The 26,110-nt window shown below is 46.6% G+C and overlaps 6 protein-coding genes across 6 annotated transcripts; 3 read left to right on the top strand and 3 right to left on the bottom strand.

Moving 5' to 3' along the window:
* Positions 1–406: 406 nt before the first annotated feature.
* MCYG_01607 (mitochondrial GTPase 1) lies at positions 407–1,461 on the top strand (the record flags this gene model as incomplete). Its single annotated transcript, XM_002848627.1, has 2 exons — positions 407–667; positions 739–1,461. 2 exons carry the CDS (start codon positions 407–409, stop codon positions 1,459–1,461), a joined length of 984 nt encoding a protein of 327 aa, XP_002848673.1.
* Positions 1,462–1,652: 191 nt separating this feature from the next.
* Positions 1,653–10,424, bottom strand: MCYG_01606 (myosin-9; the record flags this gene model as incomplete). The annotated part of the gene is made up of 8 exons (XM_002848626.1): positions 1,653–2,405; positions 2,736–2,763; positions 3,022–3,419; positions 3,483–8,818; positions 8,846–9,465; positions 9,525–9,709; positions 9,769–9,909; positions 9,972–10,424. 8 exons carry the CDS (start codon positions 10,422–10,424, stop codon positions 1,653–1,655), a joined length of 7,914 nt encoding a protein of 2,637 aa, XP_002848672.1.
* A 722-nt stretch (positions 10,425–11,146) lies between these two features.
* Positions 11,147–14,994, top strand: MCYG_01605 (conserved hypothetical protein; the record flags this gene model as incomplete). The annotated part of the gene is made up of 5 exons (XM_002848625.1): positions 11,147–11,407; positions 11,463–13,569; positions 13,626–14,323; positions 14,382–14,628; positions 14,795–14,994. 5 exons carry the CDS (start codon positions 11,147–11,149, stop codon positions 14,992–14,994), a joined length of 3,513 nt encoding a protein of 1,170 aa, XP_002848671.1.
* Positions 14,995–16,182: 1,188 nt separating this feature from the next.
* MCYG_01604 (multidrug resistant protein) lies at positions 16,183–18,298 on the bottom strand (the record flags this gene model as incomplete). Its single annotated transcript, XM_002848624.1, has 5 exons — positions 16,183–16,442; positions 16,505–16,836; positions 16,896–17,478; positions 17,558–18,056; positions 18,281–18,298. 5 exons carry the CDS (start codon positions 18,296–18,298, stop codon positions 16,183–16,185), a joined length of 1,692 nt encoding a protein of 563 aa, XP_002848670.1.
* An 807-nt stretch (positions 18,299–19,105) lies between these two features.
* MCYG_01603 (phosphoribosylformylglycinamidine synthase) lies at positions 19,106–23,203 on the top strand (the record flags this gene model as incomplete). Its single annotated transcript, XM_002848623.1, has 1 exon — positions 19,106–23,203. The coding sequence occupies one exon, from the start codon at positions 19,106–19,108 to the stop codon at positions 23,201–23,203; it is 4,098 nt and encodes a 1,365-aa protein (XP_002848669.1).
* A 301-nt stretch (positions 23,204–23,504) lies between these two features.
* Positions 23,505–25,935, bottom strand: MCYG_01602 (conserved hypothetical protein; the record flags this gene model as incomplete). Its single annotated transcript, XM_002848622.1, has 2 exons — positions 23,505–25,825; positions 25,884–25,935. 2 exons carry the CDS (start codon positions 25,933–25,935, stop codon positions 23,505–23,507), a joined length of 2,373 nt encoding a protein of 790 aa, XP_002848668.1.
* Between the last annotated feature and the right edge of the window lie 175 nt (positions 25,936–26,110).

The raw sequence follows: 26,110 nt of genomic DNA, 5'->3' as shown, positions 1-26,110 counted from the left end.
TAGTTAAGGGAGAGGCTGAGTCCTTCTTGACCTTAACTATCTCGGGGGCGAGCCCTGCATCACTTCCCTTTCGCCCTCTATGAATATTATGAAGCAGATTCTGCGTTAATTCAACTGGACTCTTTTTTGGGATGTTCAATTTTGATATCGCGAAGTTTGATGTTTTTTAACAAAAGAAGGATTCGACGATGATTACATAATCTCTGTAATGATATGCCAAGACGGGAAATCCAAGCTTATTCGGATTAATGTTATTCCGTTATCAATTTCAAACCTTAAATTATTGGTGACGAAGAAGCAAATCTTTGAAGATATTTAACAAATATCCGGTGAACTGTGAAGATATTGCGAGATTTCTCTCTGTTACGATGCTATTATATAAATAGTATATAATAACACCCTCAAAATGGCATCGTTCATTCCTCGGACGGCGTTTGCGGCCTCCGAGAACATCCAGAGAAGTTATTTCCTGGGACATCATCGTGCTGGTCTTGACAAGATGAAAGCGATGCTTGACTCTGTTGACCATGTGATCGAGTGTAGAGATTTCCGAGTTCCGGCAACTTCAATAAATCCTCTGTTCGAAGAGGCATTGGGCGAAAAGAGTCGAACCATCGTCTATACGAAAAGAGATCTTGGGGCCAATTTGAAGCTAGAATCACAGATGGTATTTGTCCTTGCAACCTTTGAATTGGCCTCGTTTACCACAGTTTACTAATTTGTGAATTTTACCGTCAGAAAGAGAAACTTATATCCCGTTGGGAGAAGAAGCCTACAAAAGTATTCTTCGCAAGCAGAAGCCTGAGGAACTCAGTTACCCCGTTAGCGAAATATATCCAAGCTCTCCCGGTAGCTACCAACAGTATAATTGGATACCGCATGCTGGTGGTTGGGATGCCGAATGTGGGGAAGTCAACATTGATCAATAAACTGCGATCAATGACCAACATAAGAAATGTCAGGAAATCTGCAGTTGTCAGAACCGGTGCGGACCCAGGCATCACAAGGAAGATTGGGACACCTATAAAATTGTTTGAAAAAAATGATGTGGGCATTTATGTGTATGACACCCCGGGTGTGTTTGTGCCATACATGTCTAATCCGAACAGCATGCTTAAAATGGCACTTTGCGGAATCATAAAAGATTCTCTAGTTCCTATTATTACTTTGGCTGACTATCTTCTCTTTCAAATGAACCGTCACTTATTAATGAATAAGTACCAAAATTATTGCCCCCCAACCAACGATATCATGGAACTACTGGGTGCGATTTCGAGAAGAGCCGGCCGACTAGTGAAAGGGGGTGAGCCAGACTACGAAGCAGCTGCACGACTGTTCATTACGCAGTGGCGGGAGGGAAAACTCGGCTTATTCATGCTCGATGATGTGGTAAAGATCTCTCAGGAGAAGAAAATAGACAGGCTAGTAGCCACGGGGTCGGCAGCTGGACTTTCCACCTAAGAGAGCCTATAACATACTCGCCACTGGAACAGTACAGTGGAGACTGGCTTGTTTTGATGTCCATGTTTGATATTTCTATGCAATATACCCCCTACAATGTACAATACTCGATGTAATTTTATATGAACTGAATAATTTATACATAATATTATCCTATGAAATCCTCCAAAACATTCACTGTCTTCAGCATATCAACCAATCTTGTCCAGTAGTTTCCTCCTCCGCCTTTCCACTAGCTCTTCCTGAACATCATCTAGTGTAGGCAACTGCCATTCAACAGCATCTCCGGCGTCACCTGGGAGCGGTTCCCACCCATCGTTGGGTTTACTATCACCTTTCTTCAATACAGCCTCAAAGGCCTCTTTTTCCTTCTTCTTTTCATATTCTAGTAACGTGCCGTCTTCCTCGTCTAGCCCATACCCAAAGTACGCTGCGTCAACGTGTTTTTTGAACATCTCCATATCCACTTTGCGTCCTCCCGCATCGTCTAACTCAGACGAACTCCTCTTTTTCGTAGCCGCTTCAAACATCTCCTTGACACCGGGTAACTCCCTTGCACGACCAAAATATTTATACCCTTTACCACCGCCCGGAATCTCCTTCCCGTCTTCATCGTATACCCTCCCGCCGCCGCGCGTGTAGTTTGGCCCTCCCAGATTCCGTATTTGAACATCCCACATCCATTTTTCTCGCATCAATTTGTTGATTTCATCGTTTAGGTCTCTGATTTGGAAATCACTTAGACTTAGGTCTTGTATGCGAGTGACTTTTCGGGATATTTCCTTGAGAACTTGGCCTCGCCATTTTTCGCAGATAGGAATGGAGTCGATTGAGGTGATGGCTTTTGGGCGGCGTGTCCGTCCGATATCTAGGATTCCAAGGTCCGCAGCTTGAGCAGCACGAAACCGAAACAGCATAGACTGCGCCTTTTCACTATTTCGAGCCTATTCGACATGTGAGAGTCTTGTGATTAGTTACAGAGCTATATATAGGCGGAAGTCATGTCTATCAGGCTTACCATGGCGAACGAGAGGGGTTTGGATTAGCCAATTCCCAGGCCCAGATTCTTTATTTTGAGTCAGAATATGAGGTGGAGCAGTAGATTTGCCTGCCTTGTCCAAGTTTTCGATGTTGTTGTTTTGCTTGAAGGATGTGTGTCGTTTTTGGTTGCTAGACAAGCTTTGTTTGCTTTGCCAATCTTATCAATCGCAGCCAAGCCAAACTCCAGCCTCCAAAATTAACGCCATGCCTAGGGTCAGCAAAATATTATAGACATTGAATCGTAGAATTACACCGGTTATCCTATTAAATACATGAACTCATATCAACAACCTGCTCGATACAACCGGAGATTTACAAAGAAACCTGACCATAACCGCCCAAGACCCATACATCGCTCAAAAGAAAAAGACTACTATAGAGAGTGCTCATGATGCTCACAATTCCAAGGCTCGTGTAATCTCCAAACATGAATGGAAAGGGAATCGTGGGATGCCCTACAAGAACCCTTTGCTTGTACTCATCTTCCGTTGAGGAAGCTCAATCCCGGATCCAACATACACTCCACTTCCTCGACGGCTATATCTGTCGCCCATCTCACTCGCTCCTCCGTATGCAGGGCCTTTCCCTGCTATACTGCCTCTTTCCAGGCGGAGTGCCTTCCAGCCTTCCAGCTCTCGTTCAAGACGGAGAGACTTCTCACGCTCTTCACGGAGTTCACGTTCCGCACGACGAGCCTGAAGTTGATTCTCAGAGTCGCTGGTCTGAAGCTCTTCAATAGTTTGGAGAAGTCGTTCAATCTTATCACGCGACTTTCCGATATCTTCAGTGAGCTGATTGTTCATTTTTTCTCGCCGTTCAATCTGCGTTTGAAGGTCCTTTACTGTTCTGTCGACATTGCGGACAGATCTCTGCTCAGCATTTCGTTTCGACTCCTGCTCCTCTAGCTGAGCTTCGAGCTAATGTGCAAATTATTAACAGGTTATCCCTAAATTAGGAGAATTTGGACGACTTCAACTTACCTCCTGGATTCGCTTATTGAGGAACCTGACATCTTGACTTGAAGATGAGTACCCCTTAGTTTCAAGGTCAACACATCGTAACTGGACCTCCTTGAACTGCTTTTCAAGTGCAACCTTATCTTTGAACAGCTGTGCTGTCGACTCTCGTTGGGCTACAATTTCCTTCTGGACTTCAGTCGCAAGAGCCTCTGCTCTTCTCATTTTACCAACGGCAACTGAGGCAAGGTCCTGTTGTTGCGCGAGCTGTGATTTCAAATCCAGAATCTCACGATCCATACCAGCGGCATTCCGCATCGGGCTTTCACCCTTGGCAAGGTCCTCTAAGCGGTCTCCTGCTTCGGCAAGCCTGGATTCGAGGCCACGTTTCTCCTTGAGAAGCATGTCACGTTCGGCTGAGAGGTCATCGACAGAAGTGCGAAGCGTACGGACTTGGTTCAACAACGTAACAACCTTGCCTTGAGCTTCGTTATGGGCCTTGACGGCATCATCTCGGGAAGTTGTGATGTCTTGCAAAGTCATTTCTATTCTAGACTTCTCCTTGGACCAAGTTGAGCTATTTAAGACTTCATCATCCCACTTGGATCGTAGCTCTTCAAGCTCTTCCTTAAGGCGAGTGTTCTCGCCTCGGATATGGAGAACATTTTCACGCTCCACCTCCAGCTCGCTCGTAAGCGCCGAGAATTCCATTTGGTATTTCTTCCTTGTTTGCTCCATCGAAGCTTCTTTGTCTTCGATATCCATAGCTCGCTGGCTACGGTAGTCTTCAAGCTCATTTTGAAGGCGCCTCTTCGCCTGCAATGCCGCATCAAGGTCTGCAGAAAGGTCTTCGACCTTTTCTTCGTGGGACTGCACCTGCCGCTGCAAATCTTCAATGAGGTTATCAGTTTCCTTTCTTTCAGACATAATATTAGCGCAGGTGTCTTCCGCTTCCTTGGCTTGTGCTTTGGCAAATTGTTCAGCGCGGGTAGCCTTCAAAACAGCAATTTCAGCTTGCTCTAGCTTGCTGAAATACTCATTGGCACGACTCTTATAGAGACTCAAACTGGAGTTGGCATCGATAGCCTTAGATGTCTCAGCGTCCAATCTAATTTGGAGATCGGAGAACTCCTGGAGTAATTGGCTTCGGCTTGCAGCGTCATGGTCTCGTGCGAGTTGGAGCTCTTGAAGTTCTGATCTTGTATCGCGCAACTCAACTTCCATGGCAGCCCTTGCGTGCCTGAGTTTCTCAAACTCCCCTTTGGCATGTGTGAGGTCTGCTAGTGCAGACTTGTGAACTTGGAGGAGAGACCTTCGAGACTGTTCTTGAGAATTGAGGAGGTCATATAATTCTTCATGAGACTTAGCCTGGACGTCACGAAGGCTTAACTCTCCGGACTGAATGCTCTTCTCCAAAGCAGAAACCTTTTTAGCGGAATCGTCGAGCTTCTCGTGGAGGCGACCATTTTCACGTTCTAGTATCTGCATGCGGCGGATAGAAGGGCTTTCATCCTGCCACATATCCCGAACAGGAGCAGACCTGTCGATCTGGCTCTGGAGGTGACGATTATGCATTTCTGAAAGCTGCAGCTGATTTTGAAGGCTTTCAATTTCTGCGGCATGATCCATCCTCTTCTGGAATGCAACAGTATCGACGGTTCGGTCTGACCGCGCAGAATCACCAGCCCCATCTATAAGGTTGTTATATCGGCGGTTGGGCGTTGAGGGGTTAGAATATCGCTTATTAGGCTCGGAGTTTTTTCTGAAATGTGAAGGAGACCTGGTGTTGGCCACTTGGTTTTGATCGATCTCTTCTAATAGAGCACGCTTCGACGAAGAGTAGCGAGCGTCAAGCTCATTCATTTCATCAGCATGCCGGCGACGCATTTCATTAAGTTGGTTCTCTGCCCGGGAACGCTTCTCTTCACTAATCCGAAGCTCATTATGAGCGGTCTCTAACATAGCTGCCATATCAACCTTCTTGGACAAATCAGGCTTTATTGTCTCCCAAGTCTTTTCGGCAGGGGATGAATCAGGATCAAAAACTCTGTGTAGAAGAATTAACTGCTGATGGCAATCTTCGAGCTCTGAGTTCATTCTATCCATTGACGCTTGAAGCTTCCTGGTGTTGGCTTGTGCCTGGGTTTTAAGCTGTCGTTCTGTTTCAAGATTTCTGTTTGCTTCAGCTAACTGTAACTGGGCGGTGGCAGCAGTCTTCTCTGCGTTTCGACTAGTTTTATGCTCGCGTGCCACTTCGTGATTCAGATCCTCAGCGCTCAAAGCGAGCTTCTCCTTCTGTTTCTCAAGCGAGGTTATTGATAGTTGAGCATCTCCGAGTTGGCGTGTAAGCTGCTTGTTTGCCTCTTCCAACCGAGATTTTTCTGTCTGAAGCTGTGCCAATCTAGCCCTTTGGGTATCACCCGCCCTTGAGTTGGAGCGTGCAATGTCTAAATTCTTTTGTTGGACTTTGTTCAAGAGAGCTCGATTATCATTTTCAGATGCGGCGAGCCTGCCCTTGACAGTAACAAGCTCCCTCTCCAGTCGTTCCTTATGTTGGTCATGCTGGGTACGGAAATTTTCAGACTCTGCAATCAGATTGCTCAGATTCTGAACTTGAGAGCTCAGGCGAGCATGCCCTGCTTCAGCGTTGTTGAGAGCCTTAGTCTTTTCATCAAGCTCGGCCTGGAGTTTGGCTATCCTTTCCGTTGTTTGCGCAGTCATCTTATTTGCATAAGAAGTCTCAGCATTCAGGCGGGCTTCCTCTATTTTTGTTATTCGCTCTCGCAGCTTGATAACTTCCCCCTGAAGCTGCTTCCGAGATTCCTCTGCGGCTGTTCGAGCTTCTTTCGCCCGGCGAAGTGTATCCTGTTGGATATACATCTCCTTCTCAATGGTGATTTTGGCTTCATTGAGGGTTTCGAACTCTTCCCTTAGCTGTGCAAATTTGTGTTCTGAAAGCATTTGTACGTCATCCCTTGACTGTTGTACTCGACTGAGTTCCGCTTGTGTCTGGTAGAGCTGAGCCTTGAGATCCTGGACCTGCTTATCTAGCATTTTCCTGCCTTGGGCCGATTCCGCATCTTCGGATAATTTCTCTTCAAGGAGCTTCCTAGCATCTACAGCTTCACGCTCAAAGTTTGCCTTCTCGAGTTTTGTGGTGTCTATCTCGGCCTGCAGGTCACGAATCCTTCGCTGCATATCATCATGGCGATCCGATAACCCTCTCTTTTCTGTTTCAAGGCTCCGTTTTTCGAATTCATGTTTCTTTAAGTCAGCTTTGAGAACGGCAACTTCGCCTTCTTTGCGCCGGACCAATTCCTCGTATCCTGTTGAGGTTGACGACAGGTCAGCAATCTGTCTTTGGATTTCCCGGTTCTCTTCTAGCAGTTGGTTAATCTGCTTTTTCGACGCATCCAGCTCCTTGGTGGTGCTGGCTAATTCAAGGTCAAGTTGCTGGTCGGATGTCAGAAGCTTAGCCTCCAAATCTTGAAGTTTTTTATCTTTTAAGCTTAAGTGGCTGTTGAGTGCGTTGATCTCCCGGTTCAAAGCCTCAATTTTATCATCGTATTGGTTATGCGCATTCTCGACAGATTTTAGCTGCTTTTCCAGGTCTGAAATACGTTCCTGCATTTCCTTCTTTTCACCCTCGAGCCTCTCCATTATTTGCGCTGCCTGCTCAAGCTGGTCTCGACGCAGGTCCAATTCATGCTCTATCTTCTTCTTCGCGGCAATCAGTTCGTCTAGTTGATCTTCTAAGCTTTCTTGATCGGCGATCGCTCCTGCTAGCTTCTCGCTGAGTTCAACTTCTCGAAGCTGTAGTCGCTTGAATATCTCTTCTTTGTCCAATGCAAGAGAGCGCTCGCTTTCTAGTGTTTTTCTGACACGCTGCATCTCCGCCTCTATCTTGCGTCGTTCCTCTTCTATCCTTTGTCGATCGGCTATATCCTGCTGGGCCTTTGCTTCAAGTTGTTGGATCCTCTCGTCACGCTTCTTAACTTCTCCAGCCGTACGGGTTTCTCCTAGAAGCGGCTTCATAGCCGCAAATAGTCTCCACCATGGAGATGACTTTAGGTTGAGATATAGATGGAAGTTCCGCTGGATAATTCTAGTAGCCTCCGCGCGGTACAATCGCTTGTTTGCAATATGTCTTTGAATAAAGCCACGGGCTAAAGATTGGAATTGCTTCATGATTTCACGGATAAGAGTATCACGTTGTTCTTCCAACTCCGCCAATACACCGGCCCTGAAGAATATCTTTGATAGCCCTACTCTGAACAAAGATTTGTCAAGACCCAACTTTTCCACCATATAAGTTACTGCCATCTGTCCGTCTAAGTAACCCTTGGGCATGCCGCGACAGAGTACTTCATAACGCTGGCGGAATTCGTTGAAGGTTAGTCGATTAGGGAATCCTGTTCGAGCAATTCGAATACCTTCAAGCACACCATTGCATCGTAGTTGGTCTAAGACAAGCGGCCCATTGAAAAGTTTCGGTCGCTTCTTGTTATTTGGCAAAATACAGCGGACAAAGTGGGGGTGAGTTGAATGAAGCTGGGCCATCAAGCTTGACAGCTGCTCCTTATGCCTCTGGGCAACGGTCCGGAACAGACCTTTCTTCACGACACTCCTAGTTCCGTTGGACGCATCTTCGGCATAATCGGCAAATAGGTTAGCAACATGCGGATCGTTGGACTGAGATAACAGCCGGGTCACATTGTCATTGAGAGGGTCTTTGTTCTTTTCCAGCCAGTCCTCCGTATTATACTCTACCTCTGCAGCATAGTGGGTAAGTATAAATCCCTGGCTGAGACGCGAGGCACGGTATTTTGGAGATTTGCGATCCCATAACGAATGAAGTTTTTCAGTAAATGTCTTATCGGTCGCCTTTGGCATCACAGAATCCTCATCGAGGCATGAGAATATGCCAATGGGATTCGATAATTCAATAAGGTCGATTGTCGGTTGAAGGTCTTTGCCAAAGTCAATGAATTGCCATTCTATCTGTTCTCGAGAGTATTCCTCCTGCTCTAGAACAAACATATGATGGTTGAAGAATTGCTGCAACTTTTCGTTTGTGTAATTGATGCAGAGTTGTTCGAAGCTATTTGTGCCAAATATTTCGAATCCCGCTATATCAAGGACACCGATGAAGTAACTCTCTTCACAACTAATCCGGCTACGATCCAGCTGATGGTTGATTCTGTTCACCAAGTCGCCAAACCCACGTTCGTAGATACCCTTTGCCAGAGAATCTATCGCGAAACGGACTTGCTCCGGTGTCTGTACTTTTTCTACCCACTCGCGCCCGGCTTTCACACGAGGATGGAGTAATCCTTTAACAAAAGGTTCGACAGGTATCCCTAGAAGATGGCAAGCATGTTTAACACTTTCGGTATCGTCCTGGGTGAGCCTAGCTTGATCGGCACGCAAGCTCTCTTTTCCAACAGTGATGTTCCCTAAATGTAAGACTGCAGCAACGGTTCGTAAAATTGATAGCTGATCCTCTTCTTCAAACTTCATGGTTTCAAAAGCTTCTATGAGCGAGTCCCATTCGTCTGTGTCTGATACCCCAGCTATGGTGTCGTTCCCTTCTCTCATATATGCAAAGTCGTGGATATCTAAATTCGAGAGGTGTAGGCGCTCTCGTAGTGCCTTGTCGGCTCCGTGGAGAAGTTGGTAAAAGATGTGATAACTTCGTTCCTGAGCATTGAGCTTGACAACTCGGGACTTTTCAAGTAAGTACCAATCAATGAAAGCTCCACAGATTTGACCGGTGCGAGAGAATTCAATACGAATAAATTTTCCGAATCGTGAAGAGTTGTTATTCCGCACAGTTTGGGCGTTTCCAAATGCTTCTAGTATAGGATTAGCTCTTAATATTTGCTGCGAAAGATCCCCTAACTGCTTAGATGACAGCTTTCCCTGAGTTGCATCACCAGGAGCCACCGCGGCCAAATACTGAATAACTTTCTTGGTGTTTTCCGTCTTCCCGGCACCGGATTCACCGCTATAATTGCAATCATGAGTAATTAGGTCGGGAGTCGTGAAGGGAAAACAAAAACTCACGTAACTAGGATACTCTGGTTCTCTCCCTCATCAACAAGGTTGCGAAAAGCCTCATCTGCCATTGCAAATATATGCGGACGTGTATCTTCTCGGCTTTGGCCTTTGTACATTTTGATATATTCATTAGAGTATATAGGCAGAGGACAGTATGGGTTTATGGTCACCAAGAATAATCCAGAGTAAGTCTATATGATCAGTTAGTAACTCATTCGAACTCAGTTCTCAGATAGTAAATCAGACATACGTATATCAAGTCGGACTGATATCGAGTGTGCAGATTATGAATGACTGAGCCTTCATTCAAATGGGTGAGTTCGGCCATATCGTCCGCCTTATCGAACTTTGGTGGGTTGACCTTGTCAACATTCTCGGGGTCTACTTCTACCTGCTATTATACTAATTGTCAGAAAGTAAACATATCGATGATTCACTTTTTTCTAAGCTCACACGGCTGTCATCGCACTGCACAACCAAGAGTCCATCTTCAGTCTCTCGAACAACGGCTCCCCGGACGAATGCTTTCTCCGGGTCTTTCAACCAGACGTATCGTTTCCCGGAAAAGTCATTATCACCCTCTTCACCTCGTATTTGGTCTGCGCCTCTCCGTAGTTCTTCTGATTTTATAAACTTTGGAGCAAACGTGTTGGAAGTTTCGGATGGGTGCCTTGCTGAGTTCGATCGTCTTCTACTTATACCATTGGTAGGAGTAGAATTTAATGGAGTTAGAGACGAGTTTCGTGAGTGCCCTGTTACGTATGTCTGTACCGGAGATGTAAATGTAACAGATTTTGGCCGGCCAGATACCCTGATGGCGGCATCTGGAGGGGCTGGGGAGGGTGAAGGAGAGCTTCGGGAGAAAGGATTATGCCGTTTCGTCGTGCTATTAAATGACGGATGCATTGTTTCATGCAGCGGGTAAAAAGCGATTAGCTGGGATCCGGTCGTTGAACGGGCGTTAATTCATGAAATATAGTCCTGAGGACTAAGGTGAGGCACTCCCAAGCGTAAGGTCATGGAGCGGTGACAGGAGAAGGAAAAGGTCGTTAAGCCGAAAAACAAATAATTCCAAGGCCAAAGAAGCGTACAACAAGGGAACTCATTTCATGTTAATGAGACATTTCTTCTGTTTCTTGGGTAAACCCTGGTAACTCGTTAGATATTATGTATGGGCATTTTCATGGTGAACCAGCCTTCCGCCTTTATCGACTTTTAATCGCCAACTTTTAGCGTTGTTTGTTTACATCCTGCCAGTTCGGGACTAGCCTGTGAACCGTGCTTGGCGCGAGCGCTTATTGGTATCACATGACTTCTCTTTTTGGTCAAGCTTAAGATCTTTTTTTCAACATCATAAGATATCAAATTGAGAAGAGAGAGAAAAGCGACTTAATATCGGACGTTTTGCCCTCTATTCAAGAACTTAAAAGAAGATCTCTGTTGTGTCGAGCATTTGGCACGTATCAATTGATTGCTTGTCTATATACAGACAATCGTATTTTGATGCGGGTGGCACCTATCTTTTTTCACGACCATTTTTACATCTTCGTTCTCATGCCTCTACACCAAATCCTGTGCAGTATAGAATTAGTCGCGTTTATTCCTGATCTTCCGACGCGCGGATAAGAATGATTTTGTCCGCTACATCTGGAAACATGTCCGGATATCAACAGGCACCTTCATATGGAAATTTCGACCCCCGTTGGTCAACTAATCAACCCACAGGCTACGACCCTAATATGCCCTATCCTCCATACAACATGAATCAACCGTATATGTCTACCCAGGGTCCTCAAGCTGTCTATGGCGCGAATTTGGGCTATTTGCCTACCGGGGATCCACGATTTTTGCACACGCAAGCATCATATCTTTTCCCCCAACCGGTACCGGTATGCCTCCTTTTTGACTTCCTGTTTTTGCTCATATTCTCACACATGGATCCAGAACCCCGCTCCAGCTATGTACCACCGGGAAACCGACGCCCCGGAAACTGAAAATTTGTCGGACACAATGGACGTTGACGCGAGAGAAGAGGGCGAGTTGAGTAGCTGCGAGGAAGCAGCTGAGCAAAAGAGCTCCAACTCTGAGAAACATTACTGTGCACAGCCCTCGAGAAGCATAAAACAGAACTCTGCCAGTAAAAGCCTTGAAGTGAACGGACCTGATCCAGCCATCACAACGCCACGGGCGACACACGATCACTCAGGAAAGAGTACATCCGCTAAAGAGGATATACAAGTGAGTCCCTCAACTGGGAAGTCCCCTTCTCAATTGAGGGTGCTTGCTCAGGGAGCACTGTTAAATCTCGCACCTCACAAAATTCGATATAACGAGCTGGTCGAAGAGGGAATAGATCCAACAATTTTGAAACGCTTATATGATGAGATTGGGATAAAAATCACGGCAGATCCTGTTAACAAACCAGTCCAAGCTACCGAAGGCCTTAGTGATACCTCTATTTTACAGCAGAGGCCCGAACAACCCATAACTGCAAATACCCCCAATCCTCATACCACGTCTATAACACAAGATAAAGCTGCGACGACGAAGAAAGATAATCAAAGCACGGGTGCTAACTCTAGTAAACCGATGGAACGTAAAGACGTTATTGCTCGTATGTTAGCTGCGAAAGCTGCCAAAGCTGCACCGTCCTCAACAGCCATTACCAAAGTTACGGATTCAAATCCAAATACCAGCTCTCCACCCTTACCGCCAACCAAGATGGCAAATTCTCTCAATGAAAATTCCTCTCAGTCAACACTGACTACCATGCAAAGTACTCGTGATGAAGTTCGTACAAAAGAAAAGAATAAAGCCCAAACAGAATTAGCTAGGCAACGCATGGAACAACTTAAGAAGCTGGGACTCGGAAAATCTACTATTCAAATCCCTGGTCTCACTTCCACTTCCACCTCCACTCCCCCAGCGCCCAATATTCCCGTCTCTACTACCCCTCAGGAACCATCGCCTCTCTCGCACCCTTTACCTGATCGGCCTCCGCCGTCTGGAAAGGCTGTATCAACCCAGATTCCCGGTCTCATCATGACAAGCTCCGATTCTCCTAAGGTCGACAACCCAACCCTTAGTGAACAAATCCAAAATGGATATAAAGAGGTGGCTGAATTTTCTCGTCTTCCAAGAAAACGGCCCAGAGCATCAGATTTTACAGACGACCTTGATGATACGTCAGCAAAAAAACACCAAGCACCAGGGCCCCGCTCGGCTAGTGCTGAACAGAGAGTCATCATTGATATCAGTGACGATGAGGCAATGTATGGCTCAGATGGTGAAACTGGTGGAATGACTGATACCACAAATATGTCACATACTACCAATTCTACAAAACCGACGACCCGCGACTTACCACAGTTACCCGATTTTCCATCCCGGAACTATGGTTCTCATCGTTCTACCCCTGTTGCAATGTCAAACACCCCTCCAAATCCCGCGAATGGCCTCCTTCAGAAAAACATGGAGATATTGGCTATGCGGCAAAGAATTGCGGAGCTAGAGGCACGCCGTGTTAAAAAACAAGTAACAAGCCAAGCTCAAAGTTCTGAGTCCTCAAATGCATCAGCTGCCGCAACTTCTGATGAAACTCAACAAGAAGCTGAGAATTCATCATCTGAGCTTGAAAATTCTCAGAAAGCAGTAAATAAGACAGCTGAGTGTACCTTAAGCAGATCCACCGAACCTACTGTGGCAGCCTCAGTGGCATCTCACCATGTAACAACCCCAATATCCAGTCCTTCTAGTGCGCCGCTAGGGCCTGATTCCCGCCGCACTGGAGAATTACGACTAAAAGCTCTACGTCGAAAAGAGATTGAGTCTGGGCTTCCACTCCTCGACGCTGAATTGCTAAGGACCGAACAGAAATTAGCCGAATTCCGTGAACAAGAAAAAAAGTTACTTGAACAAATTGCTAAAGGCAGGGAAGGCAAGCGCAAGCTTATTGAAGAGCTAGAAAGCTTGGGGAAAGAAACTGAGAACCTTTCGATGTCAGAACTAAAAGAAACACCCAACGACATCGCAAATATACACAGCAACTCCAGTAAGTGAAGTATTTGACCTCAAATACCCTGATGGCTGAACTCACTCTTATTGTAGCAAATGAGGAAGCTCAAGCTATTGAAACTACCATCGACCAGAATAGCCAACAATCCAAGGTTGTGCCTCTTTCTAATGCAAACAAAGATCTCAGCACCAACTTACCCGGTTTAAACGAAGCGGCTGGTGAACTCGAAGATCATTCAACTGGAGTCGACGATAAAGTTTCTAACGCAGGCAATCTGCAAGATGAAGCTATGGATGATGCCTCGTGCGGTAACCCGCGTGAACTTCGGGAGGGGTCGTATTCTAGTTCGGCCATGGATGAATCCATGGGAAGCTCAGAGGACGAATCAAATGAAGAGTCAACTTCCATGGCTAAGTCCTTATCATTTGCGAGTAATGGGGACGATGAAATGGAGTCCACTAGAGATCATTCTCCCACAGCCGAAGGGGTCGATTCACAGAATGCCCTCCACGAAACAACTGCAACTTCTACATCATCCAATCCAGACAATGATGATGAACCCGATATTGTTCCACGAGATGAGTCCGTGTCTGATGGATATGAGCCGCCAGAGCCCGATATCTCTATAGACTATAACTCTCTAGAGAGCCCTCCATTCAGCCCCGCCCCCCCTCAGCCCATAGAACAGATATCTCTAGAGTCACAGCCCGTACCTGAAGACCGCGATATGCAAACGCTAACTCCTAGTGAACAAGAAGCGACCTCTATGGCCGTTCCAGAACCCCCCACGGTACAATATCTTCTCTTTTGAAACCCGAAATTGTTGGTCACTAACATATAGCTCATAGAATGATGCCAATGCGCCCTCACATCAGTTCACTCATCGCTTCAGCCCTTACCGTAGCCCATTGCACTTGTTCAGAGCCTTCCGCTACCATCCTGATTTCGCAGATCATGTAAATGGTGGTTTTCGCTCTCTAACATACAGCCATAATATTGATCCACACAAGCCCATATGTGACGTTGAAATTTCTGGTGGCGTTTGTGACGCTCCCTCTTGTGCTTTTCAACATTTTCGCGACATGAATCTGAGTGGTGCGTTGATGGGATGATCATCTTCAGATTCTGACTGTTCCTCACATTTCCCTTTTGATACCCTTCTTCTTCAAACCATTCCCTCATCTCAGTTTCATTCGTCTTTTTTGCTCTTTGGTAGATTGAAGTAACGGGCTGACAATTAAGCGATATTAACGTTTTATAGATGACAAAATTCTCGTTGAAATGGGCTCCTTACGAGAAGGCAAAACTCCAGCTGAACGTGATGAGTACGTGACCGGGCTCAGACAAATCATCAATGATATGCGGCGAGATAAGGTGAAGGACTTTTCCATCGTTGCGCAAGAAATCGCTGCATACCGCAGACGCTTTCTTCAAGATCCTTCCCGAGTTCTAGCTCTGTAAGCCTTTTTCCACCCATAAACCACACGAGCAAACTGTAGGAGCAGACATTATCAAATTTGTTACAACCATTCCTTTTGGAGAAAGGTGAGATGATGGACTAGAAGGTCACGAACCTTAGTCTGCCCCTTGCAGAAGAACGGGGTTGTGCGAAAACCTTGTGGCTTGGAAGAAATATTATTCCAGTCGCTATCTTTTACATATCACGAAGCCTCCGCCATTTTTGGTTCTCCAGCAGTTTTTTTTATTTTAAACAGCCGCATCCCCCTTTCAGCATTTCTCTACGCAACAAATACCCATACCCTATTCTTGGTGAGCTTAGCATTACCCTGGTGCCCTCGTGCATTTGAGGTGTGATACTCACCTGAGCTACGACAAGCAACGTGTTTATCTTCGGACTAGCGTTGCATGAATGGTCTGGCTTCGACATTTTAGCTTACAGATTCGATACTTTTGTTTTATACCGAACAGGTGGAGGTTAACGTATCGGTTTGGCGCTGTTTGGCGCTTCGGAAACTCTTCTATGCTGGTATCCCATACACAGGGACTCTGGTTGAATGAGTGATACACTTCAGAGGACATAGGTGTATAATACTATGGAGGTTACCTTGCTATTTAAAATGGCGAACAGGGGGGGGGTGGGGAAAGAAGTGGTAGAAGGGGCATCAAAAAGACTGTCTATCCCTTGAATATTTCCTTTCACAAGAGATGGTTGGAAATTTCTACAAGATATGACAGCTAGGAGGAAGAAAGACCCTGAACGATGCTTATCTGACTACTCCTCGTGCTCTGCTGGCGCACCATACGCAGGCGTGGTGTAAGATCACAACGGAACAACACTTCTTCCGGGCCGTAGAGCCGTTTCATTCTTGCCAATATACCCTTTGATGATGTTTGTAACTTTAGCTTCAGTGCCTTTATAATTAAACCATTTTATTATTCTATTTTTCTATATTTTAAATGCACATATATATGTATTTGGTCCGTGATATTTACACAGCCTAGTCTCCAATATATGACCATGCTCTGCAAAGTTAGATTTCCTGCTTTATGGCCCGCCATCGCCAGCATTAACTCCGTATCCCATTAAATGTTTCACAACGCACAAAAGATGGAACCATAAAATCCAATACCAACATCCTCTAAAAAATTTCGAGAACCATACTGGCAACAAGGATGGAGACGGTCGGATTATTTCTTCTCTGAAGAGTTCTCTTCATCCTCGACAAATGCATATTTCGAATGGCGGCGAATCGCCTCTCCTTTGTAGTAGAATACAAAAGGAATCGCGCAACAAGCCAAGGCGATGAATGCAATTAGCGAACTGGCCCATTGGTTTCCGAGTCGGGAATACATCTGGGTGGTGAAGAGGACGGAGGATGCACCCCATATCGAACGGAGGAATGTTTTGGCTGCAAGAGCGGAAGCGGCCTGGTGTTGGTAAGTATCCACTAATTTGGGGGTCATGTTAGCAAAATTCATCGGTACTATATCATATCACAGAATAACGTACCTAGATAATTGTTGCATGAGTTGTAGAGGAAGATGAAACCAAATCCGACTGGAAGACCGCCTATGGCAGGACCAAACCAGTGGATGTTGGGATACGATGTCCACGCAAAGATAAATATTCCGATCGGGACGAGCCAGCAAGATATCATCATTGGAATAAGGCGGGTTTCCGCTGGAGGTTTGCCGTTATGTTTCGCAACAAGTGTCAAATAATGCTTGTTGACGGCGGGAGCGAAAAACGCACTGGCTACTACTCCTATAGCCAGGGGAATGAACATCAGCCCGGTAATGCCCGATGTATAGCCTTTCCCTTCCTCGTATACAATTGGATATCTGAGGATTATACCGGTTAGTTACTACTGGCAAGGGAGATGTTCTCTGGGGGCACTCACGCAATGAAAAACATGTATAGGAGGCCATAAAGAATCGACATGTAGATGGAAAGAAAGAAAACGATGGGTTCCATGAATAGAAGTTGGAAAGGCCTGATCATGAAAATGCGTAGCTTCTCTCCCATGGGGCGCGAGTCTAGATCGGCTTCCGTGACGTATGACGTATCGTTTTTCTCCTTTTGGAGCTTCTTGGCCCGTCTTGCTAGAAGAGTAGGTGTATATGTCTCGGGGAGGGTGAAGGTGACTAGAAGGAAGACAACCCCGGCGAGGATAAGCTGGATCCAGTACAACCATCTCCAGCCAGCAGCGTCACTTAAGAAGCCTCCAATCAAGGGTCCAATTGCCGGCCCCAGGAATGGAGCAGCACTGAAGGTGGCCATTGGCACTCCTCGTTCCTCACTGCGCCATAGATCCGCCAGAGTACCTCCAACCAGCGTCATTGGAGCAGAGAATGCAATTCCGTCGATGAGGCGACACACCAGAAGCGTGCCGGTGTTTTTGGCCACGGCACATGGGATTATGAAAATAACGGCGAGGAACATGGTTGAGACATAGACAGGCTTACGGCCAACCAGTTCCGACGCTGGTGAGAAAGCCATTGGGCCTAAGTCGAAGTCAGCACAAATCCAAGCTCTGTCCGTGATATATATCTGCATGCATACCAACGCCAAAGCCAATAACAAAGAGGGTTATCGTCAGTAAAGCTACTTCTTCGGAAACGTCGAATTCGTCCATTACGCCCTTGAGATCGGAGGTGATAACGCTGCTGGAAAACGCGACCACGAAGCAGGTGAAGGAGACCACCATGGTGCAGTACCACTTGTACGGCTTGCTCCAGTTCTTTGGATTCTCGGGGTCTCCGACTGTGAACGTAACAAGCTTGTAGTCCTCGATCTTCCCGGTCACATTTGACTTGACTGACTTGAGAATTTGTCCGTTGGCGGTCTCCTGCGTGAACTCCTCAAAGTTGGCCGTCTCCTCCAGCTGGCGGTACGGCAGGTCCGTAGCCTCAGCTCCAGCCGGGACTGCAGCATGGTGGTGTGAAGAGTCGGTCGACAGCGTGAGGGATGGCCTCTCCATAGTGGCTGCTTCTTGGTGGTGGAAGGAGAACTGGTCTGGTAACACAACAACGAGGTCCGTATGACCCAGAGGCATAGACGGCTACATATATACACACGATATATATATATATATTATATATATTATGTGTACGGCAATTTCATGCCGGCCATCCCGCAAGGCTCCTTATAGATTGATGGCGAGAAGCAATTTTCATCTGTGAAGCATTCAATATCTCGGCAAATCCTCGGCCCTCCCGGAGATCAAAGGTCGTCCTGCGGGCAGGATAACGTATGTGGACAACCAAAGTCCGGACGACTCGCAACACGCAGAGCCAGAGCCATGTTGATAGTCAACCGCCCGGACAGCAATATAGAGATCCGCGTATCCGGCTGGGCAATGGCCGCCGCAGCCTAAGCTGGGTAACTGTAGAGTAGCTGTCCTGCTCAGGTTAATATAGCACTATATCTGTTGCATGTTCAGGTATCGGACTTGGTTGGCCATCTTCTGCGGTGCGTGCATTTCCGTCATCTTTTGTGCTTAAGACGGTCAACTCGTTGCTGGTATTTTATATTCTCGTTTCATTCAACTTTGCACTTCGTTGATGTCAAGAAGAGAAAATATAAAGAAACCGCCGAGTTATCACCGTCGCTGTTAGTAAGCAAACTTGCTTCGGGTGAAGCTCGGCGGTTGCGGATAAACATTGTCTCCGCCCCGAAGCGTCTCTCGGAAAGGATTAATATTATCCCGAAAGTCATTAATAAGCAGAAAAGATCTCTATGCAAACATTACAAACAGTATAAACAATACAAACATCCCTACCCCGCGCTAAGCCTGATCGGGTTTATCAGTTCTTTATCGTCATGTGACTTTCTCGGTCCTGCGATTTGAAAGAAAAAGGATGAAAAAAAAAACTCCGACGAAGAGGAAGAGAAGAAAAATCTTCCTTCGATGCAAGAAGATGAGGATGGATCCTATGGGGGATTATTCTATTCTCCTCTGAATGTCAACTGACCGTGCCTTCATTTGTGTCTGAAGAAGAATAACTGTCAATTCGACATCTACCCCCAGATTGGTTGAACGTGGGGTTAAAAACAGTGTTTGATATACTTGACTACAACGACGGCAATTCATTTGATGCCGGCTCGAACATGGCTCCTTCAGACTCTCTATTCCTGACCTTGCCTGGATCCGTTGCGTTCTCAGAGTTTCGATGCCGTGGTATAGCTGCCAGCACCAATGCTAAAGCAATCCGGGCCCAATGGGTACATTATCTGCACCTTGCAGAGCCTTTGCAAGGTAACCAACCCACAGACTTGGAACAGCTTCTGCATTACGGAGACATTTCGGATTCTCCTGGAACCTTTGGGCCTCAGGACGGCCGGTCTATCACCTACTACGTGAGCCCAAGGGTCGGCACCATCTCACCATGGAGCTCCCAGGCCACCGGAATTGCCCATGTCTGTGGATTTGAAAAGTGTCTTAAGCGGATAGAACGTGGGCTTCGGATATCTTGCCTCGTAGATGAAGGTGTCGACAGCCTGGATGCCGCAAGCCTCGATGTTTTGCACGACAGGATGACCCAAGTTATCAGTACCGAAGAGCCTGATCTCCAGGCCATGTTTGCTGAGAAGCCGCCCGCTTCCTTGGAAGTTGTATCTCTCAAGGACGGAGAGAAATCTCCCCGAGAGATCCTCCAGGACGCAAACAAACGCCTCGGTTTGGCTTTGGATTCGTCTGAGATTGATTACCTTGTCGACGCTTATGCCGCCGGAGGCCCAATCTCAAGAGCTCCTACTGATGTGGAACTGTTCATGTTTGCACAGGTTAACTCTGAGCATTGTCGTCATAAACAGTTCAATGCATCGTGGGTTATAGACGGAGAGGAAAAGCCAAACACGCTTTTTGGGATGATTCGAAATACTCACAAGCAACATCCTGATCATACTGTCAGCGCGTATAGCGATAACGCTGCAGTCTTGGAAGGCGAGGAAGCAGGTCACTGGGCTCCGGATTTAGTTACCGGAGAATGGATCCAGACGAAGGAGAAAGTTCATTTCCTAGCCAAAGTTGAAACCCATAACCATCCGACAGCTGTCTCGCCTTTCCCCGGCGCAGCCACCGGTTCAGGTGGTGAGATTCGTGACGAAGGATCAGTTGGACAAGGATCGCGACCAAAGGCAGGTCTCTGTGGGTTCTGCGTCTCGGACCTGCTTATCCCTGAACACAAACAGCCTTGGGAGCTTGATGTTGGAAGACCAAATCACATTGCAAGCAGCCTTGACATTATGCTAGAAGCACCTATCGGAAGTGCCTCTTTCAACAACGAATTCGGCAGACCATGTACAGCAGGTTATTTCAGAACCCTCCTCACCAAGGTTGACATCGGCAATGGCGAGTCTGAAATCAGAGGCTATCACAAGCCCATTATGATTGCTGGCGGTGTTGGCACCGTTCGCCCTCAGCATGCTTTGAAAAATCCTCATTCTGTGAAGCCAGGATCCTATCTGATAGTCCTGGGAGGGCCAGCTATGCTCATTGGACTGGGAGGAGGTGCAGCTTCTAGTATCGCCTCAGGAGAAGGATCTGCTGATTTAGATTTCGCCAGTGTCCAAAGAGGGAATGCCGAGGTCCAGCGAAGGGCACAGGAGGTCATCAACGCTTGTGTTGCCATGGGAGCAGACAATCCCATCAAGTTCATCCATGACGTTGGCGCTGGAGGATTGTCCAACGCTCTACCCGAGCTCATCCACGACGCTGGCCTGGGAGCTTCGTTTGAGCTTCGGGAAATAGATAATGCAGACAAGGGTATGAGCCCCATGCAGATATGGTGCTGTGAAGCCCAAGAAAGGTATGTTATGGCTGTGTCTGAGGAGGGTATGAACAACTTCGTCGCTATCGCAAACCGCGAGCGGTGTGGTTACTCTGTTGTCGGCCGTGGACTAGGGCAACCGGATGAAAGTCGTAGACTTGTTCTGCTCGACAAGGACTCGAAGGAATATCCAAAGCCAATTGACCTCCCTCTGTCGGTCTTATTTGGCAAGCCACCAAAGTTGACAAGAACGGTTTCCTCAAGAAAGTTCAATCTGCCATCGTTTGATTCCAGCCTGAAGACTTATCTTCCTTCCTTACCAGAACAAGGGTTGATTGCTGAGGCTGTGGATAGGGTTCTGCATCTTCCCGCTGTTGGTTCTAAGTCCTTCCTCATCACCATTGGTGATAGGACTGTTGGTGCCCTCACTGCTAGGGATCAGATGGTCGGGCCGTGGCAGACTCCTGTATCTGACGTTTCCGTTACTGCAACTTCACTGCTTCTTGGAATGAAAACTGGAGAGGCAATGGCTATGGGAGAGAAACCCACGCTTGCCCTCATTTCTCCTGCTGCCTCGGCGAGAATGGCAGTTGCTGAATCGCTAATGAATATTGCTGCTGCAGACTTGCCTGAGAGGCTCAGTCGTGTCAGACTCTCAGCTAATTGGATGTCCGCCACTAACCACCCAGGTGAAGGTGCTGCTATCTACGAAGCCGTTGAAGCAATTGGCTTGGACTTGTGTCCGAAGTTGGGTATAAGCATCCCAGTTGGTAAGGACTCTATGTCCATGAAAATGAAATGGAGTGACCAAGAGACGGGACAATCCAAAGAGGTTACCGCACCTTTGTCACTGGTTATTTCCGCCTTTGCGCCCGTCCAGGACATTAAAAACACGTGGACTCCCACTTTAAGGAGCTTTGAGGAAGTCGGCGAAACCGTTTTGATGTTTGTTGACCTCTCGTTTGGCCGCAAGAGCATGGGGGGCTCGGCCCTAGCACAAGTCTTTGGACAGGTTGGAAACGATTGCCCTGACATTCGAGACGTGCAGCTTTTCAAAGACTTCTTCGACGCCACTCAATCTCTTCAGGAGGCAGGAATTGTCCTTTCCTACCACGACCGTTCAGATGGTGGGCTGTTTACAACGATTGCGGAAATGATGTTTGCTGGAAGATGCGGAGCTCAAATTATGCTCGATGAAATATGTTCAAGTCCTAATGTAAAGGACGCGATCGAAACATTGTTCAACGAGGAGCTGGGTGCTGTTTTCCAAGTGCGCAAGGCCCATGAAGGCCAGTTCAGAAGCTGCTTTGCAACCTGCGGTCCTCCCCCTGGCCTGATCTTCAGGATTGGCCGTGTTGCGGAAAAACAAAAGCAAAATTTGGCTATTTACCATGGTGCCACTTTGATATACCGAGAAAGCCGATCTCGTTTGCAGCAAGCTTGGTCTGAGACCTCGTACCATATGCAGCGACTCAGAGATAACCCAGACGCTGCTGATCAGGAATTCGAGAATATCCTCGATGACAACAATGCCGGACTATCGTATAACTTGACTTTCAACCCGAAGGAGACCGGCCTGCCACTGATGACCAGCCTTACATCTCGCTTCTCGCCTTTTGCAACTCGTCCAAAGGTTGCAATTCTCCGCGAACAGGGAGTTAACAGTCAGGCAGAAATGGCCTTCGCTTTCAACATGGCTGGATTCTCCGCCATTGATGTTCACATGAGTGATATTCTCACCGGAAAGGTCTCACTCTCTTCTTTCGTAGGCTTAGCCGCATGCGGTGGCTTCTCATACGGCGACGTTCTAGGAGCCGGACGCGGATGGGCTAAGTCTGTACTTCTTCACAAGCAGACACGCGAGGAATTCAAGTCATTCTTCGCAAGACAGGATACTTTTGCTCTTGGAGTTTGCAATGGCTGTCAATTCTTTGGCCGTATAAAGGAGTTGATACCTGGCGCTGAAGTATGGCCAAATTTCGAGCGCAATGCAAGTGAACAATATGAGGGACGTGTGTGCATGGTTCGCATCTCAGAACCAACGGACATTCCTCCAACGGTTTTCTTCCATGATATGAACGGTTCTTCTCTACCCATCGCAGTAGCTCACGGCGAAGGTAGGGCATCTTTTGAAGATACCCCTGAAATGGACGGTATGGAGCTGGTAAAGCGTGGCCTTGCTCCAGCTCGCTATGTTGACAACACAAGCCTCGAACCGACGATGCGATATCCGTTCAATCCTAACGGCAGCCCTGAAGCTATTGCTGGTGTACGTTCGCCTGATGGAAGAGTGCTTGCTATTATGCCTCACCCTGAGCGTACCATTATGGCTGGTATTGGAAGTTGGTTCCCTGGAGACAAAGCAATGAGCGAGGAATGGGGCAACATTGGTCCTTGGGGCAGAGTATTCTTCAGCGCCAGAAGATGGGTCGGCTGATCCTGTCTCTGTCTAGGTAGATGTAAGGGGGCTGGCGATACCACAGAAAAAGGAAGGTCAATAGAAAGGGAAAGGTTTATATAAAGGAGCACTTGTCTGTTTCCACAGAAAGTTTCTTGTAGTGTTTCCATACCATTATAGGACGTGTTGCCTTATTGTCGAAGATTTTGATATTTGCTCTAACTGCAACAAAAAAGTTCTCTATATTAGTGGGAAGTAAATAAAACGACTAAAATACTTGAAAGCCCTAGTGTCCCCGATTCAAAAGAGAAGCGTAAAATCATGAACCATTGGCTTCAGATCAGCCCCATTCGAGGCTATCAGCTAAAATCTCCATACTCTGTGAATGTTTTCCATGATCGACTCTGAGCCCAGCTTTTATGGATTCGCAGAGGTTGTCAAACTTTGATTTTACCTGCAAAACGCGTCGGCGGTAAGATTCGTCTTGGAAGGAGATATTGCTAGCGTTACCAGCCTCAAACATGGATATTTCCACATCAGACTCACTGTTGTCAGACTCGTCTGCGGCTGAGACTCTCTTCCCGGCGATCCTTGCCAGTCGAATGGTGCCTAAGGTTTGGTCATTCTGATCTTGATGACACTCCAATGTGCGGGCAATTTGTGTGTCAGAGAATGATATGCACAGATCTAGCAAAGATACCAATGCGCGATGAATAGGTGCAAAATCTTTGCTGAGCAGACACTGTGCCTCTAAAGATTGAATGTATGACTGATGTATCTCAATCATAGAATCAACATCTGCAGATGCTTTGGCAGCTTTGACCATCTCACGGGTCGCACGAGCAATGATCACTTCAGTGAAATGATGATAGAGAACGTTCAAAAACCACAACAAGCGGTGTCTAACGCAAAAACTTAAGACATGATCAGCTTTCTCTTCTTCATCGCCTAAGGATAAATGTGGCTTTGTAAACCAGCGCTTCTCCAAGGTATATTTTCCTCGACGAATTTGCATAAGTAGCAGTGAAATACGTTTGTAGACATGCATAGACTCCTTCGTAACAATGTTCGCAACAGGCCACGGTAAGGTGTAATCGACAGATATAACCTTAAGAATTTTGACAGATCGACTATAGTTCTCGAAGACATGAAGTGGTATTTTCGCCGAACGCCCAATGAGCCTTGTGGTGTCGATGCATGACAAAGTGCTGAAAGATTGCCGAATGAGTTCCGTAATAAGGAATCGATCATTCCAAGACTGGCTGCCTCTGTCGATTAAATCAAACACTCTGTAGTCTGTGGCAGAACATCTACCATAGTCTTTACCTAAGTATAAGTATTCCAGAGCATCTAATGATTGCCATAGACCGCACTTCTCGTCGAGTTCTGATTTCAGCAGCGAAGATGCACGGTTGTGGTTGATGTCAACAAGTTGATTAAATGCCGCATCTAGCTGGCCAGCGAAAGGGAATAATGACAAAGATGGAATTGATGGACAGACAGCCTCATGATTGAGGGAAGGGGAGTCGGTTAAGTTAGTGGATAAGGGCCCGACACCGAGATGCCGAAGAAATACCAGGCTTTTTCCGGTTGTGAATATCTTCCTAGAGGATGGATGAAGAAATTTTGGGGCGTATAAACGTCCAGAATGCCGATTTAAAGTAAACCAGTCGTGCCACAACGTCCGTAGATCATCGCGTGAACTAGTCGAAACGTTCACGAAAAAGGAGGAATTTTGGGCTGTGTCTAAATCTCCGGTTTCCATCCAGCGTCTGATGGGTTTTGTATAGTTTTCAAAACAAGCAAAAAAAAGTTTAGAGATGTCCCGGTATTGAGTGTCTTCACCCGTCGCTTGCTTTTCGCAGACCAAGTCATATAGCAAATCTAAACAGCGAAAGTGTTCACAACTGGGGTTTTCATTTAATTTTCCGACAAGGGTGGAAAGCTCAAGCAGCACCTGGACACTTTTTTGGACCTTGTGAAGCAGGTGGAGAAGGCTGACGGAGAGCGGCGTGGGCTGGTATAGATAATGTGACTGTTCATCAGAGAGGTATCTGTCGAATGACGAGATCAACACTTCTATTTCCTTCTGGAAAGTCTGCATAAATGGCACTAGCTGTGGACGCTTCAGAAACAGCCTAAGCGCCTGAATGGAAGTGCCTATGTTACTAAAAGCCTTCACCAGCTCCTGGAATGCAGCTCGGGAAGTATGGCGCATGGAAATATTCCGGTTGACCGCGATTCTGTCCTCATAAATTAAGAATGTAGTTGTTGGTAAACCTCGTAGCATAGATAGAGCGTCTTTGATGATCTGAAGCTCTATTAAGTAGACTACTTCCGTATCACCTTCCTGTATATGAGCCTGAGACTTGATAATAGAGGCTATCAAGTTGTCATCTTCCACATCGATAAATAGATCTTCTGATGGGTTGAATTCTTCCAAGGGAACAGTTGAGCTATGTGGAACAATTTTCGGGATTGAAACATCACTTGCTGCAGACGATATATCATCATCAGAAGAAGAAGACTCTGCAGCGTAATCAATATCCTTCCAGAGGTCCTCTGCCTCATTGGAGTCCAAGTCATTGAGGTCAGCCCATGTTAAGGTATTAGGGTCCTTGGGTGGACAGAATGGTGTACCCTTAGGAATTAAGCGACAGGCTGTGGAATTGGTTAGTCCATTCACAAAAGAGAGAGGATTTCAGGGGCCAGATTTAACCGTCTTTGGCCCAGTTCATCCAATCTTTGGCGAAGTGAATCTGATAGCTCATCATTCCCAACGACTTGAAACTTCTCTAGAAGGCCATCAAGACTTTTCATAACCTGAAATTTATCTGTCCTCGCATAGGAGTCATCTTTCATTTTCTTCTCGATTCCTGCTTTAAGCTCGGTATCAGGCCAACTTCTATTGTCAAGTAATACAGTATATCTCGAGATTTTATGTCA

This window comes from Microsporum canis, genomic scaffold, assembly GCF_000151145.1.
Source record: "Microsporum canis CBS 113480 supercont1.2 genomic scaffold, whole genome shotgun sequence".
NCBI lineage: Eukaryota > Fungi > Ascomycota > Eurotiomycetes > Onygenales > Arthrodermataceae > Microsporum > Microsporum canis.
The sequence above is the reverse complement of the archived record's forward strand: the minus strand, read 5'-3'. Positions and strand labels throughout refer to the sequence as shown.